This window comes from Eschrichtius robustus, chromosome 20 (genome assembly GCF_028021215.1).
Source record: "Eschrichtius robustus isolate mEscRob2 chromosome 20, mEscRob2.pri, whole genome shotgun sequence".
Classification (NCBI taxonomy): Eukaryota; Metazoa; Chordata; class Mammalia; order Artiodactyla; family Eschrichtiidae; genus Eschrichtius; species Eschrichtius robustus.
This window is the reverse complement of record NC_090843.1, coordinates 65,681,916-65,708,667: the sequence shown is the minus strand read 5'-3', so window position 1 is coordinate 65,708,667 and position 26,752 is coordinate 65,681,916. Positions and strand designations below refer to the sequence as shown.

The following is a 26,752-nucleotide window of genomic DNA, read 5'->3' as shown; positions in this document are numbered from 1 at the left end:
CCTACGACCGCGGGGGAGGCGCGGACAGGAGGCAGGCTGCAGTTTGGGGCGTTCGCGGAGCCCTATAGTGGGTGGGGGAGGGGCGGTGGACGGCCCCCGTCTGCGCGTGCGCCGGCCCCTCTGCTGACCCGGCCGCACGCGCGCGCATGCTCGCTGCACGCGGAGCCGCCGTGGCTGGTCGTACTGCGCGTGCGCGCGGAGCCGCCCGCTGAGGAGCGGCGCTGGCGGACGTCGGGCGGGTGGCCGTGACGTCGTGCGGAGTGCTTTAAAGTGCGGGCCGAGCAGGGCGTCCGAGGGTCCGGCCAGGAGTCGGGCCGAGACTCCGCGGCCGCCTTGCGCGGCATGAGGCCCTGCCGGCGCCCCTGCCCCCCGGGACGCGGAGAAGGCGGAGGAGGAGGGAGCCTCGTCGCCGTCGCCGCCGCCGCATGACCCGTCGCCCCTGAGGCCGCCCCGCCGCCCCTCGACGCCCCTGTCGGGCGGCGCGGCCTCGCTCGCGGGCCTGGCGCTGAGGGCCTCTGCGGCCCGGGGCCCGGGCGCGTCCCCCAGAGCCATGCCCGGCCGCCCCGCTCGCCGCGGAGGGTCCTAGAGCAGCGGCGTGGGCCATGGCGGCCGCCAGCGGCTACACGGACCTGCGGGAGAAGCTCAAGTCCATGACGTCCCGAGACAACTACAAGGCGGGCAGTCGGGAGGCCGCGGCCGCCGCCGCCGCCGCCGTGGCCGCCGCCGCCGCCGCGGCCGCCGCCGCCGAGCCCTACGCGGCGCCCGGGGCCAAGCGCAAGTACGCGGAGGACTCGGACCCCGAGCGCAGCGACTTCGAGGAGCAGCAGCTGCAGAAGGAGGAGGAGGCACGCAAGGTGAAGAGCGGCATCCGCCAGATGCGCCTGTTCAGCCAGGACGAGTGCGCCAAGATCGAGGCCCGCATCGACGAGGTGGTGTCCCGCGCCGAGAAGGGCCTGTACAACGAGCACACGGTGGACCGGGCCCCGCTGCGCAACAAGTACTTCTTCGGCGAGGGCTACACGTACGGCGCCCAGCTGCAGAAGCGCGGGCCCGGCCAGGAGCGCCTCTACCCGCCGGGCGACGTGGACGAGATCCCCGAGTGGGTGCACCAGCTGGTGATCCAGAAGCTGGTGGAGCACCGCGTCATCCCCGAGGGCTTCGTCAACAGCGCCGTCATCAACGACTACCAGCCCGGCGGCTGCATCGTGTCTCACGTGGACCCCATCCACATTTTCGAGCGCCCTATCGTGTCCGTGTCCTTCTTCAGCGACTCCGCGCTCTGCTTCGGCTGCAAGTTCCAGTTCAAGCCTATCCGGGTGTCGGAGCCTGTGCTTTCCCTGCCGGTGCGCAGGGGAAGCGTGACTGTGCTCAGGTAAGCGCCTGGGAGGGGGGAGCGGCCCCAGGAGCCCGCGCTTTCCGCTTGTGACTCCGGCTTCTGTTTGCGGGGCGGGGAAAGGGGTCTGCGTTTAAAACACGGGCAGTAAGAAGGCAGGGAGCCGAGCTAGAATTTTCTATCCCGAGGGCAGATTTGACGAGATCGCAGACTTGACCCAGAACTGATCTGAAAGCATCTTTCTAGAAGGGTGGTTTTCGGAGTCTCTTTATCTTCGTGATTTGAGCAAGTCATTTTTCTATTTTGGGTCTCCATTTCCAAGTCTGTGTTTTTAAAAAAAAATTAGTTGGGATTACCGTCTAAAAGTCTTTCCAACTTTGCCATTCTTGGTCTTTTTAACAGAGAACAAGTTCGTGGATTCCTTTAAGAGAGGAGATCTTCACAGAGGAAGGCCCCTGAGCGTGTTTAATTGATACACGTTCGCCATTCCCAGGAGGGGGAGTGGCTTCCCTGGAGTTGAACAGATCAGGGGTTGGACCGGGAATAGAGGGCAGCAAACTTAAAATTCAGTCCCTCTTGGCTGCAGAAGAGCCCATTGGTCCTTTGTAAGATGCATTACCTGTCATCAGGACCATATGAAACAAAACAAAGCTTGTTTCTTTACCTGGTGTTCGGCTTTGTAGCTGTTCAGCAGATCTTAGGCTCTTGGCCTGTTTTCAGTCCCAGAACCTGCTGAGAGTTAGCTCAGGGCCCTGGCCCTCAGAGAAGATTGCCTGCTGCAACACCTTTGCTGTTTATGTGAAGTAGAAAATTTATTTGGAAGCTCTCTGCTTCCGGCCCTGAAACAAGTAAATCGAACGATGTACTTCAGTAATCCCCAAAACCTCTTAGGAAAGCTAGACCGCAGCTGTTCTGAGCAGCTTGGTTGCCCACCGAATTCTAGTACGGGGTCAGGAGGCACTGCGGTTTTGTTGCGAGCAGCTTAACCTCTGAATCTCGGTCGGTGCCGTGGGCCCCGGTCGTGGGGAGAAGCAGGGTCCCCGGAGCCCTCTCAGCGCCCTGAGGCAAGCGTTGTGTCTCATCTGGGGGGACAGCTCAGGCTGCTTCCGTATCTGGGAACGGCAGCAGAGCCGTGTGGTACCCGTCACGCCTCCTGAGGGGCAAGCCTGCCAAGTCAGTGGCAGCAGGAGCAGTACTTCGGCCTTCTTATGCGTCGAAAGCTAGAGGGCCACTTACCTCTCAGGTACCCCCTTGTCGTGTGGGCTCCCAGCTTCTCCTCAGATCTCCGTGCTGCTCCAGGTGGGTGTCTTGGCAGAGCCCTTTAAGACGGGATTTCCAGGGCAGACTCCCAGGTGGCCTGCCGTGTAAGGCAGCTCGGTGTCTGACGTCATCAAAGGGCTCTCCGTGCTTAAGAGGGTCTCTCACGCGAGGGCCATTTGCTCTCTTAACGGAGTACTGGTTTCCCCATCATTACAGGTCCTCAGGGTTGTCAGCAGGAGGTCTGGCAGTGGTCCGGTGTGTAAAGGGCGGGCCACAGGAGGCAGTTGTGACTTGGAGAGTCCCCTCCCTCCCACACACGCACACCCTGTATGGAGGAGAGGTTTCAGGTTCTTAAAGCGCAGGTCTGTTAGTGATCAGCGGGATTGCATCACCAGGAGAGTTCTCGTCATCTTCGCCTTAGGAGAGTGAAGTCCCGAGGCTTTCCCAGCCCTTCCTCCTGGGTTCTGACGTGGCTGAGGGGTCAGTGTGGGCGGCTCAGCCACGTCCTGAAAAGTGCTGCCCCGGGCTTCGCACCCAGCTCTCCTCTCATTGCTTTGGGGCCTTGTGGCCGTTCTCTGATCCGGCTTTTCCATCTGTAAGTAGGGTGATGGCAACTTCCACAGCCTGTTAGAGCAAAAGGTGGTGATTGGGTGTGTAGCAGAGGGCCTGGCACAGGGTCGACCCTTACGTGGTGCTTTCACACACAGCCGTTTCGTGCTCCCCTGCTCTCTTGTCGGGGAAGGGGCTGGGGATTTGCTGGGGCCTTAAACACGGCTCTTCCCTTCACAGAGTTCACAGCCCGGGGGAGGCCACAGACAGTTAGTTACGGCCTGGAAGGTAACCGCGGGAGTACACTGGGGGGACGTCTTACTCCGCTGTGGAGTCTGGAAGTTTTTGGGAACTTGAAGGGGGACTAGGAGGTGACTGGGAGTGAGCCGCCGAGCAGAGGCGCGGGCGGAGGGGAGCGCACGAGGGGCGAGGTGAGGGGTAGGTGCCCACTAGAGGCAGCTGGAGCTCATTGCCAGTCCTCAGAGCCAGCCTGGACCTGAGGTGGAGGTTCTGGTGTGGCGTGCCTCGCTGAAGCTGTAGCGCGGAGCTGCTCCGCTGCAGTCCTGTCGACGTGTGGGCAGTCCTTGTGGGGGCCGTCCCGTGCCTTGTGGAACGTTTAGCCGGGCCCCTGGCTTCTGTCCTCTATGCCAGAAGCACCTTCCGTGACGACCAGAAGTGTCTCTAGACACTGCCACGTGTCTCCTGGGGGTGAACCGTCCCCAGGGGAGAGCTACTGCGCTCAGGTTCCGGACACCCCCGCTAACTTAAATTCTCCAGCACCTGCTCACTTAGCTCTCTGAGCTTACTTGCTGTGCAGGTGGGTGAACACCTGCCTGTTAGTGCTGCCTCTGTGCAGGTCCTGCTTGGGCTCTTTCCTGAGCGGGGAGGAGGGGATGCTTGCTTTCATTTCCTGGTAAGTATCCCAGCCCAGAGGTGACGAGCTGTAAAGCTGCCGATGGAAGGGGCTGATGAAGACAGTGGTTCTCTACAGATGGGGAGGGGTTCCAGTAATTCTCATCTGACTCAGACTTGTATTGTTGATGGCAGTGGTGTCTGTACCCGTCCAAGGCAATATGGCAGGAATACAGTTTCATATTTAATAGTTGTCAGCGTGGATTTTAGTGTGTGGCAAACATTGACTCAGCAGTGTCCAGACGTGGGCATTTAGAGCAATTCCAGAACAGACCCTTCTGGAAGTGCTTCAAACTTCTTTCCAAACCCAGCTGGCAGTTGTTTTTTTGTAACCTTTCCATGCTGGGCCTGAGTGGGTCCTGTCTTAATGTTGTTCTCTAGAGAAATAAATATTTTTTAATCTTTTTTTATATTATTTCATCCAGTATTCCTTTTCCTGTTCCCTGTACGGTAAATGGCAGATTAAAACAGATTTCAGATGGATTAATTGGAATAATTACCTCAAGGCTAATTGCTTACTTGCTGCTATTTTTAATCACTGCTGAGTGGTCTGTGGTTGCGGTGGCCACATGCCCAAAGACCCAGGCCTTAGCCACCTGTCTGGAAATGACTGTATCGCCCAGCCCTGAGACACGCAGTGGTGAGCGCAGCCTGTGACTTCCAGATAGCAGTTGATATTGGGTGGAGCGGGCACCCCTTCAGTTCTGGGCAGAGGACTGATCATGTTCAGCTGGTTGAAAGCAAAGTTTAGCTTTCTGGCTTAAAATAGTTGGGAATGTAGGGCAGATAGGTCTGGGCCACATCTCTTGTGTGGAATCTTCTGATTCCATGAGAGGGGGAGGAACTTCAGGATGAAGTCAGGGCTGTTTATTCTCAGGAGGAGCTCTGGGCTACGGGGTGTTGGCTGGCCTTGGTTCTGCCAGGCGTGAGAAGAAGACAGAGGGCAGCAAAGGAAAGGAAGCTCGCAGGCTAGTGACGGTCTTAGTCATGAAGGTCAGAGAAAGCAGAAAATAAATAGGCCATAAAAGTTTCAGGGCTGGCTGGCCATTTTGGCTGGGCCGTTGGTGTGCTGCCGCTACTGGGATGTAATGCTAACTCTGGAGGCAGGGGCTCATCTTTGCGGACTTTTTCCCGGGAGGTGGTGGGAATACCTGTATCCTTTGCTGAGGTCAGTGAGGCCCCCACGGCAGATTGGACCTTGTCACTGGGAAACACAGATGGGCTTTTCTTCCTACCCCTCGTTACCTACCTCTCCCACCGCCACTCCCACCAAAAAACAAAAACCAGCGTAGCATAGACACTGAAACCGAGAGTTTGATTAGAGTTCCAGTGCCACCACCTTAGCTGTTTGACTTTGGGCAAGTTACTTAATCTCTCTGGGCCTTAGTTTGCCTCTGCAAAATGGGGCTATTGAAGTCCTAGAGTTGTTAGCGAAGATTCTCTTTCACATGACCGAAGGCTTGAGGTTTTGGTGAAGTGTCTGGAAACAAGCTGCCTCTGTGCTCAGCTGCTTCCTATTTATACCTTGATGTGTACAGAATTGGGACTTGGAGCAGGTTGGCCTTTTTCCTTCTGGGTTCAGAAAGCCCCAGGGCTGCTTCATTGTGTTAGGCCATGTGTCTTCTAGGAGGTTCAGGTGTGGTTATAACTTGAGTCTGAGCTCCCAGTTCTGCCCCTGTGCCCAGGTGGCTGGCCTGCTGCCCCTCAAATCCCAAGTGAGGTCCTGTAGGCCTCTCGGGGGTGAGGCAGGCTCATGGGGGCTGCCAGAGCAGGTAGTCCCCGCTGGAGGGAGGTGTCGCCAGGCAGTCCTGGTGATCTCGGCCAGTCCCTCCATCTCTGGCTCTGTCTGCCCTGGGCAGGGCACAGAGTAGATGGGGAATGGCGGCCACCTTGGAACTGTGCCTTAATAATTCCATCTCCAAGGCTGTCCGCTAGAGGAGAGGTGTGTAGTCCTGCACAGTCCCTTATAAAGAGTCTTCCAGACTCCTGATTTGACCTGCACCTGATCCTCTGAGGAAGGACTTGCTGCAGTCTCTGTTTTGTAGATGTAGAAACTGAGTCTTCACAGCAGTAGGAACGTTGACCTCGACACACACGTCATCTAGCGTCTGCTGTATGCAGAGATGAGTAAGGCCTTTGCAGAGCTTTGTCTTGTAGGGAAGACAATTGCCACAAGGCCAAACTGCAGTAGCAGAGAGGGTGGGGTGGGTGGTGTTGGGGACCCCAGCCTGGGGAGTTGAGCAGGGCTTCCCAAGAGAGGGGAGACTTTTCAAGAGTCACTCTGAGGCATAGTGTGGTGGGTGACAGCCAGGCTCTTGCTCTGGGTGCTTGCGGCACACTAGTCACTGCTGCATGGCGGGGGTGGGGGTGGGGGGCTTGGGCTCAGTGCAGGGCAGTACCAGCCTCAGGTATTTCCCCTCTCCCTTCCCTGTGAGAACAAAAGAGGAGGAGGCACTGGAACTTTTCTTCATGCCAAGGGTAGGCCTGGACCCAGGGTATATTAAGTTTCAAGCTGGCAGACTGGCACTTTCAAACAGTTTCTCTTGTAGCAAGTAAGTTCCTTAGCAGTAAATAACCCTCTGTGGTCTCTGTTGGACACTTTCTGCTGAAGTTTGGACAGGAGAGCTTCCTCTGATCAGGACTTGGAGCCTCCCACTCCCAGCGGAGCTTGATACTGAGGACGGGGTCAGTAGGCTGTGTCGTAGCTGCCAGGAAGTTCTAGAAGACCAGTGCCAGTGAGCTGTTCAGGTGGGGGGTCAGTGAGCGCCATGGTCCTTTCTGTGGGCCCGTGCGGTCTTGCTTCTGCAGTAGTTCTGAGGCCTGGGCTGGAGGACAGGAACCTGGCATGACTTGCTCTTTGTTCTAGAGCACTTTGGGAGGTGGGGGCACTTAAAATTTGACCAGCATCTGGATCTGCTGCTTTTGTGTTACAGGATGCAGTTCCTTGCTGAAGATGGGAAGTCAGGGCCCTTGGCAGGTCCTATAGCCAAGTCAAACAGATTAGTAACACTCGTTAACAGTAAGGAAGGTTGCCTGCAACCAGTACTGCAGGTCTAGGCCTTAGAAATATGCCTTGGATTGCCTTTGGGGAACTGGACTTCACTCTTTGGGAAAGTCCCGTGTTAACATGGGACTGTCTTGGAGCCCAGATCTGCGCTCCCCTAATGTGGAGTGACAAGAGAGAGCACAGGACGAGATCTAGAGCTCCTAGCCCTGGGAGGGGGCCCAGGAGGCCTCTGCTGCAGGGGGAGCCTGGATGAAGGTTGTCCAGGACCCCTGGCTTGTGTCAGGTGCTCAGTAAGTGGGGGTGACAGGCACCCTGCATTATCTCACTGAATTCTCATGGTAGCCCTGCAGGTGGGCCTCCCACTGCTCTTCTCCAGGGGTGCTAACCAGGAAGACATATAACTGTAGTTCTGCCTGGAAGAGAGGAGGCACTGACCCTTTTAACAGTCTCATCGTTAGTCACCGCAAAGGAATGTCGTAAGTGACAGAGCACAGAGCACCACCACATGAACACCCAAGAATCTCCTGCTGTCCCTGCAGTTGGAGGAGCTGAGGTTTTGGCCCAGCATGTGACTCAGCTAAGGTGACAGAGCTCAGGTTCTAACCCAGGTCTCTTCAACTCCTCGATCGCTGTATGGCATTTCTCTCTGGGCCTCCAGATATTTTCTTAAAGATTTTTTTTTTTTTTTTTAACGTGGACCATTTTTTAAAGTCTTCATTGAATTTTTTACAATATTGCTTCTGTTTTATGTTTTGGTTGTTTGGCCATGAGGCATGTGGGATCTTAGCTCCCTGACCAGGGATCGAACCCACACCCCCTGCATTGGAAGGCGAAGTCTTAACCACTGGACCACCAAGGAAGTCCCTAAATTTTTTTTTTTTTGTATTTTGGCCATGCCGCGCGGCATGTGGGATTGTTCCCCGACCAGCGATCGAACCCAGGCTTCTGTAGTGAAAGCACTGAATCCTAACCACTAGGCCACCAGGGAACTCCTGCCTGCAGATGTTAATAGGTGTTGTTTGAGAGAAGGTTCCTTGGTCAGTGCTCAGTTAAAGTCAGCTGTAGTAATTCTCAGGTCCTTTAACGTACCAGTGCTTTCTTAAACTCATCAATATTTCCAGATTGATTTGACTGTGGACATTTGTCCGTAGTTATCTCACGGGACTGTTACTTACAGAGAAAATTGAAAACCTCTGGCCGAGGAGCAGCTCAAAGGGGAAAATCCCTAAAATAAGAGCTCTTTTCTCCGCCCATCCACATGGCCTCAAATCAGATTTCTGAATCAGAGGTACTTCTCTCTAGGATTTTTATTTTTTATTCGCTCTTGCATCTAGTTCTTGCCCACGTGGGGGCAGCGTGGCCATTTTGAGGAGTCCTTCCCAGGCCTGTGGTGTTTCTGACCATTGCTCCATCCACGTCTTCACAGCTACCCTTGAGAAGGAGCTGATTAGCAGCTGAATAGAGGAAGATTGGTGGTCCCAGCGGCAGCCAGGGAACCCTGAGCAGGGGGAGGAGGCCTGTGGCTGGGGAGCTGCCTTGGCTCAGTGGGGGGCTTAGTGGGGAACTCGGGGTGGGAGTGCCTCATGGCTGCCAGGCTCCCAGTGAGGGCCCGTACTCAGGGAGCTGAGTTTGCTTCCAGAGTTTCAAATCGGAGAGACATTAGCTGTGAAGAGGAGAGCCATCTACCCACATTCATTGGTCTGAGCAGTTTTCAAAATCATGTAACTTGATGAAGAATATAAATAGGTGCTTGAGTGTGATGGGAATTTTTAAAATATTCCAAACACAGCTGTCTTCAAGATTTTGGATCCCCCAAAATGAAGGTTTTTGAAAGCATTTTTTCCAAGTAGACAAATTCTCTTTTTGAACCTTGCAGCCTTAGTTCTCTCTGGTGACTCAGTGCTGTCAGTGTCTGCCTTGGCCTCCTCTGCCAGCCCAAGGGTGGGGGAGGGGGAGATGCGGTTCTTATCTTCTCCCCAGGGTCTGGCCTGAGTCACTCCATCGGCCTCCAGAGCCACTAAAGGTGTGCCCTCTTGGGGACCCTTTGAAAGAAGGGCTCCTGGCCTGTGCAAGGAGATTCCTGCTTCGGCTTCTGCTTTAAGACCTGCTTTTACCTCATCCAAGGTTTTCCCTTCAGTGGTTTCTGGGCAAAAGCATCCTGGAACTTAACACGTTATTTCCTCCCACGTAGATCCTTGAACCTGTCTGTCATGTAATGGGGCGGAGGGTGGCCGTTAAGACCGGTCCCCTATTTCTGTCTCCGTACCCCCGGGGATCTTCGGTTGTCCGTCCGCTCTCCATGTTCACGTGCTCTGTGTTTCATTCCAGTGGATATGCTGCGGATGAGATCACGCACTGCATCCGGCCTCAGGACATCAAGGAGCGCAGAGCAGTCATCATCCTCAGGAAGTAAGTGTCCTGGTGTCTGGCTCCTGCAGACCTGGCTGCAGGTTAGGTCTGGGCTCCTCTGTCAACAGCCCTCAGCGTGAGGGCTGAGCTAAAGCACACGCTCCCAGTGTTTGTGGGCTGGGTCTTGAGACAGGATTTGGGGGACATTCTTCCAGACCCTGCCTCCCCCCACCTCTTCCTTTTCCTTCCTCCTTGGTTCTGATTTGTCACGTGTGCTTCTCACTGAGTATTTTTAGATTGTGTCTCAGCAGCTTGCTTTAAAAACGCCTGGGTTTTCACTTCTGGGAGGAGCAGGGAGTGAGGACAGGGGACGTAGGTGGGTGGTTGGCCGCGTGTTGAGCAGGCGCATGGCTTGTGGCTGTCCCTCTTCTTTGGCCAGGGGGTCAGGGACGCACTGGCCAACATTGCCAATCCTGGCATCTCCAGCACTTCTTTCTTTTCTGCTCACGAGGTGAATGGACTGACCACGTGGACGCTGGGTCAAGACAATCCTGCCTTGAGGCAGGGGTCCTGAGAAGGCCGGCTGATTGCCCAGGCTCGTGTAGTCGTCAGTGAGCAGGACAGTGCCTAGACCCAGGCTGGAGCAGGATGTCCTATAGCTTGCCTTATTTGTGTTTTTCGTTTAATTTAAGTAAACTTTATTTTTTAGAACAGGTTTAGGTTTACAGAAAGTTGTGAAGATAGCAGGGAGCTCCCCGTTCCCCCTCCTGGTAAATGTCTCACGTCAGTGTGGTATGTCCATCACAGTCACGAAACCAGTGCTGATGCGGGACGGTTAACTGGAGTCCATCCTTTGCTCACATTTCCCTAGTTTCTCCTCACGTCCTTTTCTGTCCCAGACCCCACAGGACGTGCAGTTGTCGTGTCACCTTAGCTCCTCTCCGCTGCGACACTTTCTCAGACTTGCCTTATTCGTGGTAACACTGACCGCCAGGTGTGTGGTGGAAAGTCCCTCAGTTGGGGTGTGTCTGGTGTTGCCTCGTGGTCACACCGGGGTTGTGCGGAGGAGACCGCAGAGGGGCAGCGCCGTTCTCCTCACGTCACGTCCAGGGTGCAGGACCTTCCACTGTCGACGCTGACCCTGAGCGCCCGGCTGAGGCTGTGTTCGTCACTGTTGCCCCTGTGCACACCGTCCTCCCAGGAGGGATGTCGCTGTGAGCGGCCCACACGTGAGGAGTGGGGGGTGAGCGCCACCTCTTTGAGGGCGGAGTCGCCACACAGATTGCCTGGAATCCTTCTGCACAGGAGATTTTGTGTCTTGTCCCCCACTTGTTTATTTCTTCGTTCACTCATTCCTGACAGCAGTGTGGACTTGTGGTGTCTATTCTATGCTCAGCTTGTCCCAGCTTTGGCCATTGGGAGCTCTTTCTTTTTTTAAGTACACATCCTTACTCTCTGGCTTGTCATCTTTTTAACTTCAGTTTATCACTTCTGCATCTTGGCTCTTTGGGTCCAGAGCTCCAGTACATTGTGGTGGTGATGTCTCTGGCATGGCCCTGCCACTTTGCCAAGTCAGAACATTGAGTCTGTTTTATCATCTGTAGAATGGAGACAACCCAGACCTGTGGGACAGTCCTGTGGCGCGGGCAGAGCACTGGGCACCTAGGGGAACTCCAGACAGTGGTCAGCCTGGCAGCGTTTCTTCTCTAGCCTAAGAATATTCCCAGAATCCATCAGAAGAAGGGTTTTTATCTGCTTTTCCGCTTGCTTTTCCTGTGGTTCCCAGCACAGTCCAAAACCCAGGACCCGGAAGTGAGGCAGCCCAGTGTGTTGCTCCCTTCTGGCCTTTCCTCCCCAGTCATTTCTTGTCAGGTGTGCCTGGTACCTCCAGCGGCAGCCAGAGACCGGGTGGCCCACCCGGGGCAGGAATGAAGGTGTGGCGGGGGAGTAGAACCAGAGCAGTGCCTCCTAGGTGTTCCTTCCCAGCTCCTCACAATAGCTCATCCCAGGGAAAGCGTCACTGGAGGTGCAGGAGGAAGCGGCCAGAGCTGGAGTGTTGGGTCATTCCTCTGGCTGTTTCCTTCCTCGAGTGGTGGCTCCCGTACCTGGCTGTCCGAGCCGGATGCTCCTTGCTGGAGCTAGGACTCTGCACTGTTGTTGGGTTTTTTTGTTTTTTGTTTATTTGTTTATGGCTGCATTGGGTCTTCGTTGTTGCTGTGCATGGGCTTTCTCTAGTTGCGGCGAGCGGGGGCTACTCTTTGTTGCGGCATGCTGGCTTAGTTGCTCTGCGGCATGTGGGATCTTCCCGGACCAGGGCTCAAACCCATGTCCCCTGCATTGGCAGGCGGATTCTTAACCACTGCACCACCAGGAAAGTCCCCAGGACTCTGCACTGTTAACCAGCTCACCCCGGAAGCTCTTTGGCCAGCTGAGCCACTGTAGCGTTCTGAGCGAGGAGAATGGCTGTTGGGGGTGACTGGGCTCTTTGACCTTCTGCCCTGAGTGGGTCCAGGAGCCAGCCAGGGGCTGGGCTGGAAAGGAGTGGATGGGTGCCCCCACCTCCGCAGCTTCCCTAGGCTGCTGAGCTGGTGAAGTGCCCAGCTGTAGGCAGCCCACCCAGGGGACCAGAGGAGAGGCAAGGGCAGCTCTCTTGCCTGCAGAGTAAAATCCAAGGTCTCTGTTGGACTTTGCCTGTCCATCCAGCCTCCTCCCTCGATGTTCTCCTTGTTGTCTCCTTCCCACTTAACGTTAAATTACCTGCGGCTCCTAGTGTGGCCCACGCACTGATGTCCCAGACTCTTGCAGCAGTGTGGCCTCTGTTGGGAATGCTTTCCCTTCTGACCCACACCCACCTGCCAGATGACCCACATATACGCACCGAAAGTTGGTTAACCTAGCCATCCTTCAAGGCTCAAGGGTCAGCCATTTTGACACGCAGGAAGCATCATATACATGTAGCTCTCTCAGCCCACCCCCTACCCCCTGCTGTCACAGCCTGTACACTTGCCATTGTGAGTTTCCAAAGCTGTGTTCTGTTGGGGGCCGGGAGAGCCCGGTTCATCTGAGTCCCAGCGCTGAGGCCGGTCCAGAGGAGGACAGCTCCGGTCAATGAGCAGCACCAGGTACAAAAGGACAAGCTGGTGACCTGATGAAAAGGGGTGCATCCTGGCTCAGGCGCTGCCCAGGGGTCACGGATGTGGCCTGGGTGGGTGCCTGGCTGACTCTCTGTCCTTGGGTGAGGCCACATCCCGAAAGGTGGGACCTGGGCACTGAGCCCGGCCCTGCTCCTCGTAGGCAGATAGGGTGGAGCCAGCTCTGCCTTCTCTTAGGTTCGGATAAAGATCGCACAGGCTGCAGAGGGAGGGCCTGGGGCCTCTGTCACCACTTCAGGCTGGTCAGCACTGCGGCAGTCTTTCTAAGGGCCTCATGGGGGGAAACGGGTGGGCGGCGGTCAAGTGCTTTCTGGTTCAGCACAGCACGGCTCCTTTGCACACGGATGATGCTGAGTCTTCGTGTAGGAGGTGGCGCCATAGTTTCTCGCTGGGAGTGACCTGCGGAGAGCCTCCCCGGGAGTGCAGTCCCTAGGCTGCAGCTTAGTGCCATCTGTTTGGGGTCACGACCAGTAAATGGCTGAGTGCGCCCTTGAACCTGGGTCTCCTGGTGCTGGGTCTTGTGGCCCTTGGTGGTTTGCACAGTGGAACACCCCGAGCCCTGCCCCAGGGCGGATGCTGTGAGTTGAAGAACCCAGAGCCTCACATACAGAAGGGCTTTCTTGCCTCTGCTGTGCCAGTAGAGAGCTGGGGGCTGAGAGTATTTTAAGCGGTAGGGGGCTACCCTCCAGGGTGTGGGGTGAGGCTGCAGCTGCAGGTTGGTCAGCTCTTGAATACGCCCAACTTCCTGGAACGTCGCTGTTTCCCAGCCCACCCAGAGCAAGCTGCCCAACATGCATCTTTGTCAATCATTGGTTCCCCTGGCAAGGAAGCTGGACCTACTTTTTTGGAAGTGTGGTTAAAGTTTTAAATGACTGGTTAGAGAACCAGGAGGCTGGCCAACTTCCGAGGTGTGGCAGTCATTGGGGTGGCGGAGTATTTGGTTTTTCCCACAGTTCCCTGACGTGCGACCTTCTAAGGGCCTTGTGTGCTGCCCTCTGCCAAGCACCCAGCTACTAGGTGCCGGGCGCCGGGTAGAGTGCTTCCCACACATTAACCCTGAGAGTGGAGGGTGTGAATTCTGTTTGGACAGGGGTTCAAGCAGGCAGTGAGCTGCCTCGGCTTCTCTAGCTAGTTTGGCGTGATCTCTGAGCAGGGGTTCCCGACTTGGGAACATGAAGCATCTCTTGTGCACAGGGCACCCGAGGCGGGCATGTAGGAGACTCAGCGCTCCCTTGGGGCCGGGTCTGTGATAGGTGGGCACTTTGCATGCTCAGACAGCACAAGCAGAGCGAGCATTGTCCTAGGAGCACGGAGCGTGTCCACTGGGGCCCAGCGAAAACAAACAAAAAGATGACCTCCAGCTTCGGGGGGTTGTTGGGACAGGCTTGGTAGCTCTGGCTCCTGAGCTGGAAACTGCTGGCCAGGCAGAATTGGTGAGCTTGAAGGCGGGAAGTATAGAGGGTCTCTGTAATGGAGGGGCAGTGAGGGGAAGGAGGCACTGGATCCAAACTTCAGCATCAGGCGATGGTTTGTGGCCCTCAGGGCCTTCTGGTTGGTGGCCAGGGCACCCAGTCTCTTGGTGTTCAGGAGGCCCACAGGCCTTCATCGGGTTGGCCTTCGAGACTTGTGTTCCTGTGTGATTAACCAGAGGAAACGGCTCAAGGCGGTGTAAATAGCCTGTTTCTTCGCTGCTGGTCAAGTGGAGCTTGCCTCACAGTGGGCTGAAGTTTGGAAAAGCATCTGGAGAGTCACTTGCCAAATGTTAACCAAAGCTGGCGTGTGCTAGGCCCTGTGCTGGTGCTGGGAAAGTGGTGAGTGTGGTCTCTCCTCATTCGCTTTACCTTTGGGGGAAGGTAAAGGTTTAGCGCCTCACCAGGGGCTGGCCAGGGAAGGCTTTCCGGAGAGGTGCCGCCTGAAGGCAGTCAGGGGTGGTGTGTGGGCCTCAGGCAGGCTTCGAAGAGGCTCAGGGGCAAGGACGGGTCAGGCAGAGGCGCCGTTCCTCACAGAGGCTCCGAGTGGGGAACACAGTGGAGACGGTGGCGGGGGGGGGGGGTACCCAGTCGGAGCTCGTCAGAGGGCTCGCTGCTGTGCGGGGGGTCTGGAGGGCCCTGGGGAGCACCGAGGCCTGGGAGCAGCAGGTGGGGGCTTGTTTAGGAGAGACTGCCTGTGGGAGGCTGAGCTAAACGGCCTACGGGGTCATTCGGCCCAGGGGTCCCTGGGGTCCAGAAGGAGGCGCTCCCGGAAAGCAGAGCAGCCGAATGCAAGGCTGTGTGTGTGGATGAGCAGAGGGTGTGCTCTGGGCTTTGTCCCTCAGCTCTTGGTTTCCCTGATCCCGGCCAGGCCTGAGATACGGCCCCCACCGGGACACCTGCCTGCCACTGCTTGTGTCTCCATGATTTTTGTCCCGGTACCAAGGACTACCCACCTTTGTTCCCCGGGAGTCCAGGGATTGGGTGTATCCACAACCTGCCTGAGGAATAAGGAGGCGGTGAGGCCGCCAGGGATGTGACTGGCTTGGGCTCCTGGCCTGGCTCTGTCCCTTCTTCGCTGAATACAAGTTGGTTACCTGAGCCCTGTGTTCTTACCTGAAAATTGGGGCCATTGCGATGCTGGAGATGGTTAAACTCGAGACTGCTGTGTGTGCTTCTCCTCGGCCCTTCCTCACCTTTGCCCCCTCCGATCTCGATGGGGCAGGCGTAGGGATAAGGACGGCTGTGCTCGGTCAGGTGCAGTGTGAGGAAAGGGGAGCCCAGAGCCATGGTGGTCAGCAGCCCTGGTGCGGGAAAGCAGGCTTGGTGTCAGGTCTCCTGGTGTCCTGGAGGACAGTGAGCCCTTACCAGGGCTTGAACTGGGGGATCCCTGAGCACCCTGATCGTGGCCCTGTGGTCTGGCTGGCGTCTGTGGAGCCCTGGGTTAACGCTCATGTGGCATGGATGGCGTGGTGGTAACCAGGCTGGGCGATTTGGAGAGGCTCCCCTCGGGGACTGGGAGTTTTGTTGGCCTGGGTCGGGGGAGGTCTGCTGGGAGCCCAGGACCATGTACGTGCTTGGGGTGCCCTTTCTTTGGTTGATACACTCAGGTGTCCTTCAGGCTCCTCTGACCATAGCAGGCTGCTGCACCCGTGTCAGCACTACCATGTGGGGAGAGCAGGGCAGGAGTTGGAGAGAAGCGTGTGGTGTTGGTGGGAGCTGGGAGGCGGTACTATTGCAGGAGGGACGGGTGTGGGTCTGGGCTGTGCGGGAGTCTGATACTTAGAGGGGCAGGAGCGTAGGCCTTGGGGCCCAGGGCACTCGTAGGCGAGGAGTACTCCGACAGGCCTGCCTCACCGCGCCCTGCCTGCTCGCTCCGTTGGGAAAGCCAGGCTTTGTAGCACAAGGGTGCTTGGGGAGGGTGGAACCAGCAGTTGTGGGTGGTTGGCAGCAGGGCCTGAAGTGCAGACTGGTTCCCTGTCTCCCAGAAACGGCGGTCTGCTTCTGCCGGGACAGCTCTCTGCCCTGCCGCGGTGAAGAGAGGCTGCCTGGGCTTCAGGGGCAGCCTTGGGTAGCAGCTGTGTGGCTGAGGCCAGTGACTGCGCCTCTGATTTCGCACTCTCCCCTCCCCCTCCCCCACCCCCGCCCCGCCCCAGCAGCTTCTCCGCAGGAGTCCCTGATTGATAAAGGAACGTGAGGGCAGCACCTAGACAGTCTCCTCCCTTCCTCTCCGGTCACGTGTTAATGTCACCTTAATGCTTGGCCATCCTCCCTTGGTTCCGGCTTCCCGGTACCTAGGCCCAGTCCGTGCTTTGTCCTGGGGGCTGTCCCAACATACCTGGGGTGCCTTGCCGTGACCCCTGGTTGTTGGCTCAGATCTCTAAGGAAGGTCTTGGTTCCTATTACCACCCGAGGAGGCGCAGGCCCAGACCTTACTGCTAGAACTGGGCTTCCTGCCTCCAAACCTGTGGCTCTGTCTGCTGAACCCTGGCCTGCTCCCTGGGAGCTGGCTGCCCTTTAAGAGGGGTGTGCTCTGAAGGCACACCGCTGGGGGGCTCTGGGCTGCGCATCTGGCTCTAGCCCTGCTTCTTGCAGCTTGGTGGCTTTTCGAAAGTAGAGCTCCTCCAACCGTTCTGAGATGTACTTGTAACAGCCCCAGGGAATGTGTCGGGAGCCATTTTGGGCCCCAGAGCTCCTACTGCCCCCAAAGTGGGTGCGGGAGGCTGAGTTTCTAGTGGGGCCGCTTCTGATCACCCCTTCCCTGAGGGCTGGCCCTGACGGTAGCAGAGCTGTTGTGCGGGAAGCTGCGCCTTCCGTCTCTTTCTCTCAGGCAGCTGGAGGGACGCAGAGCCTGTCCGTGTGCCTGGCTTCTGTCCACTCTCAGCTGGTCCCACCTGTCTCCCCAGCCTCCCCAGCAGTCCCGGACCCACAGCGAGGGGCCCCCACCACTGCCCCTGGCTGCCCGGGCCGGCCGCCCTAGTCGCAAGCAGCTCAGGAAGGGCGGGCCCCATCAGGGCTCAGTGTGTGCCAGCCGTGCCTGCGTGGCAGGATGTGCCTTCCAGCCCCGGAGGTGTGTGGGCCAGGCTCTCCTCTTGGTGGCGCTGCTCTTCTCTGGCCGTCCTCACTCACCCGAGGAAACCACTTCACGGTCTTGGGCCGCGGGTCCTGCCCACACAGGCTTTTCTGCCCTGGGTGTGTGCTCCTGGCACCCGCGGGGTCTTCGGGTCAGCTTGGCTCAGCAGCGCTGGAGGGGTGCTTTCCTTCCCGAGGCTTCAGACCCTGAAGTCCTCTGAGTCGAGCTTTCTGGCTCATGTCACATTTGGTGTGAGCTCTCAGTGCAGGGATCTGAGGCCTGGCCTGGTCGACGAGAGGTCTCGGGGCTTTGGTGATTCTGGTTTCCACCCTCAGGTCTGGGTGTGCCCAGCACCACCTCTCTTCCCAGTGCCCCTCGAAAGGATCCTAGCCTTGAAGGAGGCGACTTGTCTTTGGTCTCTAGACCCTCAGAACTGAAAGAGGCCTTTGCTCAGATGGGGAGACAGGCCCCGAAAGGGATGGTGACTAGCCCATACTCTGAGTGGCAGCCTCAGGGCTGGGTCTTCCTCTTGCTCCTAGGTCCTGTCTCCTGTAGCCCAGGGTCCCCAGAGTGGAGGCTGAGACTGGTGGGCCAGTAAGTGCAGCTGGGCCCCTCTGGCTTCCCCGTCTAAGAGGCCTGGAGTCTCACCTGGACTAGACTTTTTTCTCCCAGGACTTCCCGGCACACGTGGCTTCCCTCCTAACTGACCTAGTCTTCTCTTCTGTTACGAGGACCGGACGCAGCGTTCCCAAGAACCCAAGGCAGCTCTTGGGTTCCGCTTCTGCTCTCTTCCCCCAGCGTTCTTGTGAGGATGTCCTGTGAGGTGCCACAGCACCTTCTTCCTCAGAAGCCAGTTGTTCCTTTGTGGCCAGCAGCCCATGGGAAAGATGCCTCCGGGGCCTTCTGCCAGCTGTGCCCCCATCACTCCCCGCCCCAGGCCTCTCTCTTGCCCCCTGCTGCCAGCGGCCTGACTTGCCAGCCTCTGTATCACACAAGAGGCCTCGGGGCTTCTCTGAGGCTTCCCAGGCCAGCTTCCTCCTGGCCTGACTTCCTAAAGGACTCGGATCGCCGCCCTGGGCTGCCCCCACCCAGTTTCTCCATCCCTTCTTCCCCCTCCATACTTGCACGCTTTTCCTCGACTGAGCGGTGTGTTCCAGTGCTAGGTGGGGGCTTTTCCTTCAGAAGCCCTCTGGCCTTGGCTTGGTCAGTGTCCCGGAACCAGCAGAAGCTGCCAGGTGGCTGTGGTGGGACCAGAGCCAAGCGTGAATGTGGGATTGGGTCTGGGCCCTCCTCCTGGCTCTACCACAGCCTCGGTGTCCCCGTGTAAGGGTAGGGAAGCTCTTACTCTGTTCTCCTCCAGTCCTTCCACAGGCCTGGACCAGGGGAACCTTCTTGTCTGGTGTTTCAGGCAGGGGTGGATGTGTCTGTTGGAGTGTGTTGGTGCCCACCAGTGGGGCCCTCAGTCCTCTGGCAGGCGCAGTAGCTGTCCCTTGAGAATCTCTGGGCCAGAGGAGGGTGAGGTGGGGCTGCCTCGTCCAGCTGAGAGAGCCCTGGGATCCTTCCCCTGGGGCAGCAGGTCATTGGAAGTCTCCAAACAGAAGCGTTCCCGTCCCCGACTGCTAAGCCTGAACTTGGGAAGGAAGGTCTTTGCAAGTCAGCTGGACCAATTCCTAGTTGAATCATGAGGAGACTGAAGCGCAGAGCAGAGACTGCTGGCCTTCACCTAGCCCGGCCAGAGAAAGAATTGGTCTGATGGGGCCACACCCTCCCCAGAGGCCCGCTGGTGACCCCATGTGCATTTCCTTTGCAGGACGAGATTAGATGCACCCCGGTTGGAAACAAAGTCCCTGAGCAGCTCCGTGTTACCACCCAGCTATGCCTCAGATCGTCTGTCGGGAAACAACAGGGACCCTGCTCTGAAACCCAAGCGGTCCCACCGCAAGGCAGACCCTGATGCTGCCCACAGGTACTCAGCTGCTGTCCCTCAACACAGGCCAGCAAAGCAGCGCCGCGGCCCGGCTGCAGGGCGAGATGGGTGGGAAGCCTGGGGTAGGTGGTTAGGAGCCGGCCATTGTCCACCTTTCCAGTGCCTTCTGTCTGGTTCCCTGGGGTTGGTGGCATTCTCGACTAAGCCCTGGCCATCCGCCTGTGGGAATGCTGTGTGCCTTCCCATGCCTTCCCTGGTTCTGCTCCCTGACACACGCTCCGGTGGGTCCCATGGGACGTTAGGACGGAAGTGCAGGACTCGGAAGGTCGCAGAGCAGGCGCCCGCTTCAGAAGGGTCTCTGAGGGAGCTGTTGGAGCTGAGACTGGGAGGCTGGGGAAGGTGTGTGGGAGGGGCCGCCTGGGCCAGGGGTGCCGCATGGGCTGGGACCCTGGGCCAGTCCCTGGGTAACGCCTCCCCCACCCCCTCCCTCACAGGCCTCGGATCCTGGAGATGGACAAGGAGGAGAACCGGCGCTCGGTGCTGCTGCCCACACACCGGCGGAGGGGCAGCTTCAGCTCGGAGAACTACTGGCGCAAGTCCTACGAGCCCGCGGAGGACTGCCCGGAGGCAGCGGGCAGCCCCGCCCGCAAGGTGAAGATGCGGCGGCACTGAGGCCTGAGCCTCCGGGACTCGGCTTGATCCTCACTAGCTGCCCCTCCTTTTGTTTCGTTCTGAGGGTTTTTTTTTTTTCCTTTTCTTTTCTTTTTTTGATTCTTATATTTTTTTTCCGTGGTGTGTTGCCTGTTAAGGCTGAAGAACAGAATTGGCCAGGACCTGGTTCTCATGTTCTTGGTTTTCCTCCTGGATGGAAAGGCTGTTGGCATCTGTAGGCACAGAAGCTCACGCTGGAGTGGCCAGTGGAGGCGTGGGGGGCAGCTGTCCTCACGTGGGGCTGTGTCAGGCTGGGTTTATTTAAAAGCAACAAAATGTTTTGGTTTAGAAAAATTCTTGTTTTTGCTTTCAATGTAAATCTTCTTAGTGTTGTAAATGAAGTTCAATCTCCTCCCCCTCCCCCCACTGCCGTCTGATGGGTTGAGGTCTTGCCGGCTCTGCAGGGGGCCTGCTGCCCTCCCACCCCTCACCTGCTCTCCAGGCCCCAGCAGCTCACGCAGATACCCCCTCCTCCTGCAGCAGTTGTTAGGGATGACCGGGCAGAGGCCTAGATAGTGCCAGCCCCTGTTGCCCCAGAGCTGTTCAGTTGGCTGAGACCCCGGGCTTCTTGCATGCCCTCTGGCCTGCTCTGCCCACGGGTCCCTGGGCTGCCCAGGGGCCGGCTGCAGTGGTCCTGACCTCTTGCCAGGGGCCCGCCTCTTTGCTGGGTTGCTCCTTTTAAGCATACACGTGTGATTGTGTGGAACAGTTAGACTTGCCGTGTTGGGGCAGTTTTAGGAATTGTTTCTAGCTGGAGGGACTGGTGTCCTTCTGAGTCTAGCGTTTGGGCTATGGAAAATTGTTGTGGTGTGTGGTAGGGTTTTTGTTTTCTTTTGTTCTGAGTTTTCATTTTTCCCTTTGGTCTCCTGGCTTTTTCCTTTCCCTTTCCTTTCTTCTCCATCTGCCCTCCTTGGGCCTTCTCCCTATGTCAATCCCCATAGGAAGCTGCCCGCCCCCTCTCTCCGCCTGCAGCATGCATCCAAGGCCAGAGCTCAGGCCTGCAGACTGGGTTGGTGCCTCCTCCGCCTCAGGGGCATGAGAGCTGGTGAAGGAAGGGTCCTTTAAAAAATAATAATGAAAGGGAAGAAATAAGTGAAGTCTTTGGCAGTTTCCACCCGCTCAGATCCTTGAAGGCTGCAAGGTTTTGCTGATCTGGGTTCATTAGGAATGTCCTCTTGCCAGCCAGAGCCAAGACCCAGGCCTGCTGAGAGCAGAGGCCCTCCCAGTCCCCAGGCTGCTACCACCCTAGGGGGCTAGTCTTACAGAAGAGGCTGCGGAAAGCTGGGGGCAGCCACCATCAGGAAGCCCCTCTCCGGGGCCAGAACTCCTTTGCCAGTGTGGATTCCTCAAGTCGGGACTGCATAATTAAAGCAGTTGCAGTTTTATTATTATTTTTTTTTTTACAGCTTTTTTCCCAAAAATGATTTGTAGTTGTGTGTGCAGCACTTTGCCCTGATATGTGTGCTCTACAATAAAAACCAAATCTAATATATTTTGAAACAGTTGTCTGATGCTGTCGTAAGAGAGGACTTGCCTTTGGTTCTTCCTTAATCCCTTTGTTGTGCCCTGAAACTCTGACGGGTGTGGGCGGGCAGAGTTCATTGCCCACCGAGGCCCCAGAGGAGAGGAGCAGTTGCTGACGCAGGGCTGAGGACGGGCTCGCCCACTGTCCTTTCTCCAGCTGCGAGGAGGATGGACTTCGTAAACCGTATGTCCAGCTGCCCAGGGCACCGTGGGCCCACAGGAGCCAGGATCCTACTGTGCTGAGTTCTGGAAGCCCGTCTTCCTTGGGGTGATCAGAGAGGCTGCGGGCCAGTGGAGGAGGAACAGCATGAGCAAAGGCAGGAGAGGGCCTGGCCTTTGTAGAAAATACATAGGTGGTTTTGCTCATTCAACAAATTCTTGAGTTCCTACTGTATGCTGGCCAAGCCCTTACTGTGGCCCCATAGTGAGCAAAACCCTTCCAGCCGCTGCTCTCAAGATGAGTGCGGTAGAGCTGTGGGTGCAGATCCAGGCTTGAGGCAGAGGGGTTTGGGTGGAGTAGGGGTGTGGGGTCCAGGGCGTTTTAGTCCCTCCAGATCCTGGACCTGGCTCCCGGGTTCTGGTCAAGGGCTTTGGTCTAGAGTCTCCCTCATTCACTTCCAGTGCCCAGAGCCAGTCTGCTTGGCCAAATTCTTGCTGTGAAGACCTGGCAAGCCACTTAACTCCCCATTTAACAGGGAGGGGAGAGTCCAGAGGGAGCAAGTGAGTGGCCAGGGCTCAGGCCTGCAAATCAGTGACAGGATGTGAAGTGGGGGTGAGGTGGGCAGAGCGTCCTTGGGGTCTGTGGCCAGTAGGGCCTGCAGGGGTAGCCACTGGGCTGGGCGGATAGGGCCCTGGATGCCCCGGAGAGGAGACATTGGAGCTGAGGGAAAGGTCACCCACACCGTGCCTGGGCCCCTGACTCGGGTCACGGGATGGGGGCTCGTGCGGAGGGCTGGGGAGCTGCGAGGGATTCTCCACTGCAGCTGTGACAAAGCCAGACGTGGGTTCTTCCTAGTCCCCGAGTGAAGGAGGCCCTTTGCCTTGAGGACTGAGGGATGAGGCCAGAGGAGCGGGGTCCAGCCCTCGGAGGTGCTGCTGTGTCTGGCGCAGGTTTCTGTCCCCGTACAGCGGCTCCATGGCACCCCGTCTCTGGGACTGTGAGAATCCTCTGAGTAGTCCCCAAGCAGGTGCGGGGCCGTATCCGAGTCCCTGAATCTGAGTGTCCCCAGCCCTCTGCTGGGGCACTAGCGAGCTGTGTGGGCCATGTGCTGAGTCCCATCTCTGCTCCCAGCCCAGGCTTGTATACAGCAGGTGCTCTAACAACATCTGGCTCCAGCCCTTCCCATCTGGGGAGCCCATCGCATTCCTATAATCCTGTTGTGTGGTGGGGGAAACTGAGGCCCAAAGTCACATTCATTCATTCAAAAAATACAGGTGTCCGACTGTGCTGAGCTCTGCTGAGGGTACAAGACAACCTGGTGTGTCTCACACACACACACACACACACACACACAAGGTTACTGTAGATCGTACTCATAGATGTGCAGCACATAAATTACCAGTAATAAAAGAGTACTCTTTAAGTTCTGTTTAGCCAGTTGTTTCCCACAGCATGCTTTTACTGACTTTTGTTGTCGTCGTCGAGTTCTTGTATTTGTAGCTCGCCTGTGGTGGGAATTCAGCCACAATATGGTAAACAGAGCTGCATCCCATCTGCCTGTATTAGTTTCCTGTGGCTGCTGAAACAGATCGCTACACGTCCGGGGGCTTAAAACAATAAGACGTTTATTTTCTCACAGTTTGGAGGTCAGAAATCCAAAATCACCACCACTGGGCTGGAATCAGGGTGGCGGGCCTGTGCTCGCGTCTGACAGCTCCCGGCGGCTGTTGACATTCCTTGACTTGTGACCACATAACTCTCGTCTCTGCCTCCGTGGCCACACGGCCTCCTCTTCTGTGTCCCAGATCTCCTCTGCCTCTCCCTCGTTACAGCCTCCCTGGATAACCAAAAATAATCTCCCCATGTAAAGATCTTTAATCACATCAGCAAAGTTAAAAAATGTTAAAAAAATTTACATTCCAGGAATTGAGACCTGATACCTTTGGGGGCCACTGTTCAGCCTACTGCTACCCTGCTCTCTTCCCAATAAGTTTGTCGTTAAATTTGATACGTGACCTACTGATTACTCACTGATGAACAGATTGTTAGTGGGATTGAAATGTTTCAGCCTCAGTATTACTTTTAAATCTGCATCATTAATATTTTCTCCACCCATTTCTTAACGTCTAGACCTGTGTTGTCCAATACATTCAACAACTGGAAGCGTGGCTGTTGAGCACCTGAAAAAATGTGGCTGGTTTGAATTGAGTTGTGCTTTAAGTGTAAAATACACACCAGAATTTGAAGAGTTAGTACAAAAAAAGAGTGTAAAAAAATATCATTAGTTACTTTATATTGATTACATGGAAATGATAATATTTTGGACATTCCTGGGTTAAATAAAGTATGCTATTTAATTTTACCTGTTTGCTGTTACTGTTTAAGTCTGGCTACTAGGGAGTTTGAAATTACATGTGTGGCTTACACTGTGTCTCTGTTGGAGGCACTGGTCTAGAACATGAGCGGTAAACCCAGCCTGACTGGTGGCCGTGGAAACATTCCCTTCTGGCTGGTTCCAAGCACAGCCGCGAGCGCCGTTATCACAGTGTCTCCACCGCACAGATGCAGCCAGTGTAATGCAGAAGAACAGACAGGAGGGAAACGAAGTAAACCAGGAAGTGCTTAGTTCTGAACTTTACCTCTGTTTTCAGTGTAAGTTAGTTTTTAAACAATGGCTGTGTTTAACAGCTGGCTCACAAAGATTCTTAGACCGTGACAACTGGCGGTTGCAAGCGGCTCCCCATGGAGGGCTTTGCGGAGAGGAGGAGGTCAGACTTAGTTAGGGTCCCGCAGGCTGCTGTGTGGAGAGCAGAGAAGGAGCGTGGCAGGCACGGCACCTGTAGAGATTAAGGGGCTCCAAACCGAGGGCTGGGGTCTTCCAGCTGTGGGTGTCGGGGCGTTCCCTGGCGCACTCCCTCCGGTGCCCGCGGTGCGGCAGCAGAGTCCCAGCGATGGTGCCTCGGAGTGGGCGGGGCACAGCCCTCCCTTGGTTTGGATGGGGAGCTGAGGCCCCAGGGGCAAGAACTTGGGTTCCCCACTGCTGCCACCCTGCTCAGCCAGGGCCCCCGGGTGAGCGGCTGTGCAGGGCGGTCCAACTCGCCGGGCATTGTCCCCCGAGCCTTTGCGCTGCCAGTGGCCTCTGCCTTAGGCGGCTCCTGCTGGAAGCCACCTTGTGGGACAGGGCTGCCCTGGGCTCCGTGGACCGCTGGCTTCCCTCAGCACAGCCCAGGGAGCTCTGTGTGGCCCACTGCTGCCACCCCAGGCTGGGAGGCCAGGACTGAACTCCCTAACTCCCACCCTCTCTGGACTCGTTGTGAGTGAGGCCCTTTACGATCTGTCTCATTTAATTCTCAGCACAACCTCTAATACCTCGCTTGGGGCCCGGGCTCATATCCTGACTCTGCCATGTACTAGCTGTGGGACTCTGGGCAGGTTACTTAAATCTCTCTGATCCTGGTTTCTTCCTCTGTAAAATAGGCATAGAATGAAAGGAATGACTGGTGCCTGGTACAGATCAACTGCTCAGTGTTAATCAATGGTAGCAATTACTATTCACCCCCATCTTGCAGAAGAGTAAACTGAGGCCCAGAAAGATGAAATGGCAGAGCAGGATTAGAACTTGCAGCCACAGAGACGAATGAAGCGCAGAACCCCACCTTCCAAAAGGCCTCTGAGAATCTCCTGGAGCCTCAAACCTGACACCCCTGCAGGGGGCCGGTGCATCCAAATCCCCAGGTCCTGTGACGCAGCGTGAACCGAGAAAAGCACAGTTCAGACCCAGGCTCAGGGCAAGTGTGAGGCCTGGCAGCCCTGCATCTGGAGAGGGAGCCCTGGGCTGGAGGTCCAAAGACCCCTGTGTGGTCCCCCACGTGACCCCGGGCAGGTCAATTCTCTCTGAGCCTCAGGTTCCTCCCTTGGAAAACGAGGACAGGCTGGGTCTGGCCCAGCCTCCCGCTGCCTGGCCCCTTCCCCGAGGCCCAACACACTGCTCACCCTCCTTGGGCCCCAGAGCCCCTGCCCCTGCCCCTCCCCTATCTGGGCCCTCAAAGCCACCATGCAGGATGAGGGCCCCGGTGCTCTCCCAGGCAGCTCCCACCCTGCTGGACCCCTCATCTCCTCCCACCCAGGCCCCGCCCGCCCTGCCCCCAGCCCAGATTCCACTCCAGGAATCACGGGGCCTGCCAGGCCCCCGGGAGCCGAGCCGCCAGGAAGAAGCTGCTTGTGTGGTTTGGGCAGCAGAGGAGGGTCGTGGCCTCAGTCAGGATCTGGGCCAGCTCCTGGAAGGCGGGGCCATCTCCCTGGCCCAGGCTGTCCTGCCTTCCCTCCCACTCCCTGGCTGCCGCTACGCGGCCTCCCTGCGGGGCTTTCGCCACCCCTTCTTCCCTCCTTCTCTCCACAGGTGGCCTTGGGCCTTAGCTTCCATTTCCCGTCTGTGAAGTGGACTGTCCTTGTACCTACCTCCAGTGTCACCGCAAGGCCCAGGCAGATAAAGCACAGATACAGCGTCTATGGGGGCGCCTGCCTCTGAGGATGCCAGCCTGGCTCGGGGACACCCCTACTCTGCACCTGCCTCGCCACAAGCTTCAGCCACCATTTCCTATGACCTCTGACTCCCAAACAGTGTGGACTATTATTCTTTGCGTTTTGTATTTTTAATGCAATATTTCAAACACACTGAAAAGTACTTAAGAGAAGCCACACTACCACCCACACGTAACAGTTTGTCACATTTGCTTCTGATCTTTTTTTATTAATTCGTACATTATTTTTTAAATGTGTTGAGTACCTACCGTGTGCCAGGCACTGTTCTAGGCACTGGGGACACAGCAGTGAACAGCAGCATTAAAAACTGAGCCCTCGGGGAGCACATTCTCAAGCTGGAAGACAAGTAACATACACAGAAGTCAGAGGCACGGTGGGTGAGAAGAGGCAGGCAGAGAGGAAAGGCAAGGGAGGCATCAGGAATCGAGAGGCCAGGGGGCCTTCCTTGAGCAAGTGTCATCAGGTCAAGACCAAAAGGAGGGGAGGGATTTGGTTAAGTGAAAACCTGGGGGCAAAGCATCCCAGGCAAGGAAATAGCAAGTGCAGGGGTCCCAAGGCAGAGCCTGTCTGGTAGGTTTGAAGAATGGTGAGGCAGCTAGTTATGAGCCAGAGTCTAGGAATGACTGGCTCACTAGATACAGAGCCTGCCAGGCCCTGGGCTCCACTCCTGTTGGAATCATCTCATTTAGTCCTTACTGCATTTTACAGATGGGGAAACCGAGGCCCAAGGTGGACAAGTGGCTTACCTGAGGTTACCCAGCTAGCAAGGGCATGTCTTGGGGTT

At 56.7% G+C, this 26,752-nt stretch overlaps 1 protein-coding gene across 1 annotated transcript; it reads left to right on the top strand.

Moving 5' to 3' along the window:
• The first annotated feature begins 474 nt into the window (after nucleotides 1–474).
• On the top strand, nucleotides 475–21,242 carry ALKBH5 (alkB homolog 5, RNA demethylase). Its single transcript, XM_068530237.1, has 4 exons — nucleotides 475–1,372; nucleotides 9,390–9,470; nucleotides 18,915–19,070; nucleotides 19,526–21,242. Exons 1-4 carry the CDS (start codon nucleotides 603–605, stop codon nucleotides 19,701–19,703), a joined length of 1,185 nt encoding a protein of 394 aa, XP_068386338.1. The 5' UTR covers nucleotides 475–602; the 3' UTR covers nucleotides 19,704–21,242.
• The last annotated feature ends 5,510 nt before the right edge of the window (nucleotides 21,243–26,752 follow it).

What these genes read in the sequence shown, in the direction of transcription:
- ALKBH5 (XM_068530237.1), top strand. Translation starts at nt 603, where the DNA reads ATGGCGGCCGCCAGCGGCTACACGGACCTGCGGGAGAAGCTCAAGTCC. An exon ending in GCAGTCATCATCCTCAGGAA is followed by an intron (nt 9,471 to 18,914) that starts GTAAGTGTCCTG and finishes TTTCCTTTGCAG; the next exon opens with GACGAGATTAGATGCACCCC. An exon ending in GACCCTGATGCTGCCCACAG is followed by an intron (nt 19,071 to 19,525) that starts GTACTCAGCTGC and finishes CCTCCCTCACAG; the next exon opens with GCCTCGGATCCTGGAGATGG.